Source organism: Lucilia sericata, unplaced genomic scaffold (assembly GCF_015586225.1).
Source record: "Lucilia sericata isolate MDLA Ls3-8-SP2 unplaced genomic scaffold, ASM1558622v1 Contig000185F_arrow, whole genome shotgun sequence".
NCBI classification, from domain to species: Eukaryota; Metazoa; Arthropoda; class Insecta; order Diptera; family Calliphoridae; genus Lucilia; species Lucilia sericata.
The window spans coordinates 382,339-391,298 of NW_023994213.1; the positions used below are offsets into that span (position 1 = coordinate 382,339).

Genomic DNA, 8,960 nt, shown 5'->3' on the forward strand with positions numbered 1-8,960 from the left:
GAAAGGAGAATTGGCCAAATAAATATTTTAAAGATGGCGTCGTAGTCATCGTCCTCCTTATAAACAACAACGTTGTAGTAATAATAAAATTTACGGCAGACATTTTTGATTAATACAAGTGCTACTCCACAATAAGTACTCAAAGAGTATATACTATATAAATACACATACACACATACATATATATACAAATACTTGGTATATAAATCTACAAATACTTATTTATTTGTTTATGTATAAAAATATCTATACATATAAGAAAAATAAATACTATTAACAACACACACATTGATACACGGAAATGAAAATTCCTTTGCTCTCAAATGCATAGAATGTTGGTTTTTTAAGAGAGAAAGAGAGTAAGTTCTATTTCACCATTAGCTAAATGGTGAAAATTTAAATACCACAAACCAATACATACACAAGTTTTAAAAGCTTTTACTAAAAAAAAACTGTTTCCTTTTTCTTGTTAGCATAAAAGCATAAGCTTTGCGTGTGTGTGTTTTTATATATGTAGAATTATTTAGGAGTTATGTTCCTTTTTTATGTTAAATCCCCCAAAATTGCGCGCGCACTTTGTTTTTTGGTTGAAATTTTTGTCTCCTTGAATCCATTCAAGTTTATTCAATACAAATAGAATCGTGCGAGTTTATATTTATGTGTATATAATCGTAGTTAAAGTTTCGTACATAAATATATTTTATAAATATAAAATGTATTTATATACAAACATAAAAATACTTATACTCTTATGGTTATGTTTATTCATATACCTACACTTGTACATACATATGTATATTTATATATTTTACACCATTTGCGATTGCACGCGGTTAAAATTAAAATTTTTGTGCAGTTTTTAAAATAGTAAGTCTAGAGTCTAGACTCTAGACTATTGACAGTAAGATTATTGACAGATTAGTCTATTGACTTGTCAATGGTCTAACTATTATCTGTCTATTGTGTCTCCATAACGGGGGCCATGAGAAGTTGTCCCACTTATGCTCTTGGTGCTATTCTGCACATTCCACGGCTACAGGTTATCATAAAGGATGAGGCACGCAAATCTGCTCTTCGCCTACCAGAAATAACCGGTTTAAAAGCTAGTAATTTAGTGAGACACATGAGTATTATAAATACATTTATGACTTATACATATACATATATGGATTCCTGACTGTGGTTCAACAGTTTTGACACTACACAGATCCTTTGAGGTTCTTATACCGAAAAGGGACCAATGGACAAACCAAACTTGGTAGCAGGAACATGCTGATCAAGCATGTTTTACAGAGAGTGACCTAATATTACTAGGGGGACTTTATACCGGACACTGTGGACTTTGAAACCAAAAGCACATTCTTTGTAACAATATAACCTATTCTACGAAATGCATGATGAATCCTCTGAACATGTACTTTGTGACTGTTAGCCACTATGGACTCTCAGAATGGGTATTATGGTAGGCGCTTTTCTTTCGCCTAATGAAATATTCAATCTTTCAACGTCTAGAAAATTAGGATTCATTCATGGACTTAATCTCCAATGGTGGACTGCACAAAAGATCTTAACTTGGATCAGAGTGCTTAGTGCCAACTTAATCAATCAATCAAACTATTCTCTGTAATAATTTAAATACAAATCTATAAACTACTTTATTCTCAAGTCTATGTACTAGTCTATAGGATAGTCAACTGTATTATCTATTAATTGGTTAGTCTGTGGACTCTTAATTATTCTATGAACTAGACTCTCGATTAATTACTACTGTAATTTATAAACTAGTCAATAGACTAGTCTGTGTACTAGTTTATTGACTAGAATATGGATTGTCTCTTGACTAGTCTATGGACTAGACTATTGACTTGTCTATTAATGAATCTATTGGTAAGTCTGTGGACTAATCTATTAATTAGTCTTTTAACAAGTCTACGGATTGAAATTAGAATAAATTTGTTATAATCTTAAAAAGTATATTTTAATTGGAAATGGTGTATTTACTTAAGAATTTATATACATACATACATATTTAAAAATTAATACTATAAAATACTTTTTTAACACTATATACCTAGATAAACAGAAATATAAACTCCAATTTAATTTTTCTTATACACACAAACATTTATTATTTGTTTCAATTAAAAATCTTTCTTTTTGCAGCAAATTTAATGAGCAAATACAAATATATAAACAAAAAGTATTTGCACAAACATCTTTTATAACATCATCTTTTAAAAACTTCTTTAACCTTAACAAATATTCTTTCTCTCTTTTCACAGGTTGATTTTGGTGAAGTTTTCATCCCACCGGGCTTAGATGTACCCAAACCACGCGTTTTACCAGAATTCAAACGTTTAGCTCACGGTTTACGATCAAGCAATATCAGTGTCTTAGATGCCAAAACATTTTATATACCAAATCTACACTACGATGGTGCCGGACCAGATGCTTACTTTTGGGTGGGCAATGGTACCGAGCCAAATATTATGGGTATTAAGGTAATATATAGGAAAAAAAGAAATAACATAAATCTTGCTAAGATTTCTGTTGAGAAACGAAATGAATTTTTAATATTTCTTAGGTACCCAATGAAATTGGTTCCTTAGAACCTCTGCGTGGTTATCAGGGTGAGGATATTGAAATTCAATTACCCGGTTCTTTGACCGTTTACGATATTGATTGGCTTTCGGTTTGGTGTGTTGAGTATAGACATAATTTCGGTCATGTTTTCATACCTAAAGATTTGGATGTACCTCCAGCTTTGGGACAAACTAAGATTACCGTAAGTAAATTGTTTTTTGGAATTAGAAAAAAAAGAGAAATCAGAATTTAGTAGAACACCTTATGAGAATAACTCGCTGTTATTGGTTATATTTAGAATAATACTGGCCAACAAATTTTTAACCCTGAGTATACTTTTCTAAATGTTTGAGATAAGAAAAGATATCTCTAAGAAGGTACCATATATAATAGTGTTTAAACCATTATTTTCAAGCTTTCGTGCAGATATCCTATCTATGACGAGAAAATCGGATGTCGTGGAAAAATTCAAATTACAGATTCGGATTCAGAGCAACCCAAACCAGAAAAGTATACTCATATCCATTATTTAAGAATTTTTTTTAAGAATTTGTAGGTCTATGTAATTAGTTCGATACGGTACTGGTCAGATTTACAGAATTTCCTAATCCTAAACCTATAATAGTTGTATATACCATTAGATATGCCTTTACATGAACTTTCATGAACTGTTTTAGTATATTAATTTCAATCCAATAATTTGTGAATCTAATTAAAAACCAAAACCGCCAGCATTTCTCCAAAACATGAGGTGTTCTAAAAATTTAGTACCTTTTTTAGTTTTTGCTTTAGTTTGTCTAACATTAACCAATATTTACTAAAAACCTTTATCCTAAAATACATATGTATTTGTATAATATTATATTTATAATTTTCTCTCTAACAAAATCATGGACATTTTTTGCATTTCGTAACCAAACATTATGTATTTTTATCTTTTATCACCAACAAATATAAAAACTCATTAGCCTCCATGGTGGTATTCTCCTGTAAGTACTAGTAAATAGCATAGAATAAATGACTGGAAGTTGAAGATCAGCAACTGTCAAACATACAACTGACAGTTGTTGCCATATGTAGTATCAAAAGTGTTATCTCTAAATAAGCTTCTCTTCACGTCATTTATTCTATGATCAATAGCTTAACAACAACACAAACATATCAAAATCAAACTAATAGAGCTCATTATTACAAACACAAAAACCCCTTTTTTCCTTAGACCCCAAGAAATCTTAATTAATTATTCATATTAAAATTTTACTTTTTAGACTACTACTACACCACGTCCTTCATACTCCAATTGTCGGGAATTATTGCCCAATAAACTACAAGTCAAATGGGAATTACAGGGAGAGTACATACAAATTGATCTGTATGGTCGCATTAATGAAGATCAATATATGGCCTTTGGTTTATCGGGGGCGAATGGTAGGGCCCAAATGTCTCAATCAGATGTAGTGGTGGCTTTCTATGATACCACTGCTAGAGTATTCCGTGCTGAAGATTATTTCCTATCAGATTTATCACAATGCGACGGCCAAAATGGTGCTTGTCCCGACGAAAGAATAGGGGCCCGTAATGATGTGGTAGTTTGTAAGTTTTTTGCAGTAATATTCGAAATTTCTTTAAAATAACTATTTTCTAATATGTTTTCCTTAAAAAGTAAGTGGCGATCGTAAGAATGGTGTTACCACTATTAGATATAAACGTCTTTTGCAAACCAATGAAGCCATTTATGATGCTCCCATTCCCACAGATCGTGAGGTATCTGTTATAGCGGCCATTGGTCCTTTGAATAGTCGCAAAGAGGCCAATGCTCATTCCCATACCCCCAGCGATCATAATGTTGATGATATCAAAATTAACTTCTCCTCAAGGGTAATATATTTGTAATATTTTACCAAAAAAATTTATTAACCCGATTTCTTCTTTTTTTATATAGAATGACAATACCTGCAAAACTTCATTATACAGTGTTAAGGATGAAAGTGGCCCTGCTGCTTGGCCTACACGTAAAATCGATAATGAATACACATTTACAGCTAGAATTGGTCCTACCGGTGGCAAGCGAGGTTACACACCCATTACTGGTGAACCCTCTTGGGGTATTGCTTGGTATATTAACGATTTGCTGATACCCGAAATCACCGTAGAACGTGGTAAAACTTATGAATTCTTTGTGGAAGGTGGTGATAATCCCAGCCAACCTGCCAGGTGTGTATAAAATTGCAAGAGAATTATTTTCAATTTTAAATCGTTTTATTTCGATTTCCATTTAGATACCATCCATTTTATATTACTGACTCCCCTGAGGGAGGCATTGGCCAAAAGACTGGTTTGGAATTGACTAAACAAAAAGCATACGCTGGCGTTGAATACGATGAAGATGGCAGTCCTATACCTACTGCTGGTAAGTTTTTAATAGAAAATTTATAAGTTTTATAGAGATTTTTTGTACTTCAAAAGGTACTTTTTAAATTTTCTATACTATTAAACTGAAGATCAGTATATGGCTTTGGTTTATGAGGGACCATTGGTAGGGCCCAAATGTCTTAATCAGATGTAGTGGTGGCTTTCTTTGATACCACTTAACGAGTATTCCCTGCTGAGTATTATTTCCTATCTGATTTATCACAATGCGATGGCCAAAATGTTGTTTCTCCGGACGAAAGAATAGGGGGTCCCGAGGTAGTTTGTAAGTTTTTGGAGAACGAAGTTTAGAAACATAAAATTAAGCAAGTAGAACATGGAGTAAATGATAACATATCAAAGGGATAATTTTGGTACATTTTCATTCTTTAAAATGTACTTTTAGAATTTTCTATAAAGTCGAAGTAAATGAGAAACTGTAAAATGAGATTTTTTGGTACTTTTCAGTTCTACAAAAGGTACTTTTTAAACTTTCTATAATAATGAATAACAAAATTAAGCATATAGAGCCCGAAGTAAATGAGAACTTATAAAAGAGAACTTAGTGGTACTTTTTCATTCTTCAAAAGGTACATATTTGAATTTTTTGTTATATTCTATAATAATAGACATACATACTTATGTATGTATATCTTGATGGAATTAAAATCTTTAAGAGTAAATTTGTTGGTACTTTTTGTTCTTCAACAGGTACTTTTTGAATCTATTATAATATTGAACCTAAAAGAACACAAAATTAAACACGCAGCATACTGATTGAATTAAAATTTATAAAAGGGATGTTCTGATACTTTTTCGACATTCAAATAATACTTTTTGGAATGAAAATTTATAAAAGTAAACTTTTTGGTACTTTTTCGTACTTCAATTGATACTTTTTAGATCTTTTTTTAATATTAAACCTAGAAACATAGATCTGAAATCATAACAACTAATCGTGAATGGTTTTATATCCCTCTTCCAGCTGGTCGCTATTGTGAATGGACACACAAAACTATAGATCGTTCAGCAGAAATTGAAACATTCGAAGAATATATGAAAACACTTAATTTAGAATGCGAAAATGGTGAGCCGGGTTATCTCAATTGGACGGTACCCATGGATGCTCCCGATGTGCTGTACTATCAGGTAAGTTTACAAGAACTTTAACAGATTTTAATAGCTTAACGAAACTAATAACCGATTCCTTAAATTTATTAAAACAAAAATAGTGTTTTACCCATAATCACTTGGGTTGGAAGATCAATGTTATTAATAATAGAGAATCAGCGGCTGCTGTACATCATTCTTCCGTTACCTATACAATAATGCCCTGTCTATTGACAATAATCTTTAGCCTGGTTGTAAGAAAGACTTTTACACAATTACAATTTATTGCCTGATAGTAATTAAAATATCAATAAAAAACTTTTTAAAATTTAAGTTAAAAATCCTTTAGAAAAAAAACAACAGTAAATATAATAATAATTTAAGAGAGTTTTTCTAAAAAAACACAAGAAGAAGAGTAAAGAAAGCCAATATAGAAAAATTAGATAGATAATTGTTTTAATAAAAAAATACATAATTAATATTAATTGTATTTAATATAAATCTGAAGCTAATAAACAAAAATCTATGCAAAATTTAAACAGAATTTAAAGAAAACTATACTAAAATGTATTGAATAATAACAAAACAAAAGAAACTCGCATCAATTATTAGATTTTTAGGAACAGAAATTTAATTGAACTTTAAAATTTTGGAAATTTAAAAACAAAATAGAAATTACAAAAAAAATACAACAACAACCATACATATTTTGAAAATAAATATCAAATAAAATTTACACAGCATATCATTTTATTAATTATTAATTAATTAAATTTTATTTAAAGAAAAACTCTTTTAAATTATTGTTTATTTTGTTAAAAAGTTATAAAACGAATAACCAACTAAAAAATTTAAAACAACCAGGCTAAATATCATCTAGAAAAAACATATCTTGACAATAATTATAAGATCAGTTTTATTCTGATACAAAAAAAATCAAATCAAAAAAATGAAGTAATAATGATAATAATTAAAGAATAAAAAATATTAAGAAAGGCACAATTAGTTTTGGAATTGCAATTAAAAGGCGATCGAAGGCAGAATATAAACGAATCATTATTAAATACACATATAACCTTCAAAAACAATAAATAAGAAAACAAATTCCTGGAATATTCACGAATATTCAGAAAGGCAGTTTTGCATACGATCGCTTTAAGGGTAATTCTCTATTTAGATTTTGTATTCGAGGGCTTAAAGAAATACTTATACATACATATATATTTTTTTTTTCTAATTGTAAACTTCAGCATGTAAGTTGTTTAATTTTTTATGTTAAAAACATAATTATAACTTTTATTTTTAATAAATATTATTTGTAAACACATTGTTCTTTTTTATATAAATATATTTAATTGTTTTTTTGATATATAAATATATTTAGTAATAAAATTAAAAAAAAAAAACAAAATAAAAAATATAAAATTACTTGTAAAATGTTTACTTAAGAATTAACTTTTTTTTTGTAAATATTAAAATGACAATAATGAAGACAAATAAAAACTGATAATAAAAACAATAATTATTTAGTAAAATGTATGTAAAGAAATCAATGAAAAAATTAATTGATGAACAAAAAATATTTTCATCTTAAAATAAACATACATACTTAACTATAGAAAATTAAACAGTAATAATTAACATAACAATAAATTGTGCTCAATTATTTAAGTATTTTATGAATAAAAAAAATATAAAAATTTAAAACAAACATAATAAAAATTTCAAAAAAATATAACTAGACATAAAATTTTTTTTTCTTAAACTAAAAAAAAAAAAAATACTTTTGCTGCTCTACTAACTTCTCTCTTTCTCTTACTTAATCTTTTAAACATACATATACATATGTATAAATAAATTAATTACATCGTTATAAAATACATTTAAATATTCTATTCTTTATAAAATAATACTTAATAGAACAGTTTAATTGTATTGAACAAAATCTTGAAAAATATTGTTTGCTTTAAGCAAACATTTTGTTAATATTAACAAGATATTGTTTAAGGTCATCATAATTGATTAATTTTGTCATTGCCACAATTAAACTGTTCTGTTTGGGTAAATTATTTTTAAACAATTTGCCGGTGCTCTCTTTCTCTCTAGAAAATCAATCTCTTTATAAATTTTTATGCAAATTCGTTTTTCTTTTAAATGTGTATAAAGACAATAAAATGTTAAATAAAAAAAAAAAAAAAATAATTAATTATGTATCTGAAACATTAATGGATGTTTTGTACATATTTATATATTTGTATGTATTTAAAAGAATTAAAAGATCAATACGTTTTTGTTTTGTTTTTATTATATCAAAAGAATGCAATGATTACGTAAATTAAAGTTTTTAACAAATCTTTATCATTTTTAATTGAAAGTACTCAATATTACAAAAATTTGCTAAATAGTCAATTGACTAGTCAATAAATTAGTATATGACAATTCAATAGTAGTAGTCCGTAGACTAGTACATATACCAATCCTTAGACTTATCAATTGACTAGTCCATAACCTAGACCACAGATCAGTTCAGAGAATAGTTCATGGACTGATTTATCATAGTCCGTAATAAAAAAACACATTGGAATTGCTTCTTCTTTTTCTTATGATTTCGTTTTTTGTTGGCATACCAATTTTCGATCGTAGCGTAACTGAATGCGGAAACGTAATCGAAATGCTGAATAGGGGTCATAATTGATATGATATAAAAACATTTCCACAAATTAGAGATGTTTCCAAGATTATTAGATCTTACACTCTTACATGGATAGCTGGAAAACCGATAAATTCATAACCCAAAACTTTAAAACTATTTTCTTGATGTTTCAGGCATGACTTTTTATGCTAAATATCAGCTCCAT

The 8,960-nt window shown here is 28.5% G+C and overlaps 1 protein-coding gene across 2 annotated transcripts in view; it reads left to right on the forward strand.

Moving 5' to 3' along the window:
* Nucleotides 1-6,465, forward strand: part of LOC119601684 (protein Skeletor, isoforms B/C) — a 51,998-nt gene extending 45,533 nt beyond the window's left edge. The window contains exons 5-13 of one of the 2 annotated variants that reach the window (XM_037952809.1): nt 2,283-2,501; nt 2,585-2,785; nt 3,552-3,572; nt 3,852-4,176; nt 4,247-4,461; nt 4,526-4,797; nt 4,863-4,993; nt 5,978-6,141; nt 6,225-6,465. In XM_037952809.1, coding sequence (XP_037808737.1) covers nt 2,283-2,501; nt 2,585-2,785; nt 3,552-3,572; nt 3,852-4,176; nt 4,247-4,461; nt 4,526-4,797; nt 4,863-4,993; nt 5,978-6,141; nt 6,225-6,395 — 1,719 coding nt within the window. In that variant the 3' untranslated portion in view covers nt 6,396-6,465. The remainder of the gene's footprint in view (nt 1-2,282; nt 2,502-2,584; nt 2,786-3,551; nt 3,573-3,851; nt 4,177-4,246; nt 4,462-4,525; nt 4,798-4,862; nt 4,994-5,977; nt 6,142-6,224) is intronic. The other variant, XM_037952810.1, reaches the window with a different exon arrangement.
* The last annotated feature ends 2,495 nt before the right edge of the window (nt 6,466-8,960 follow it).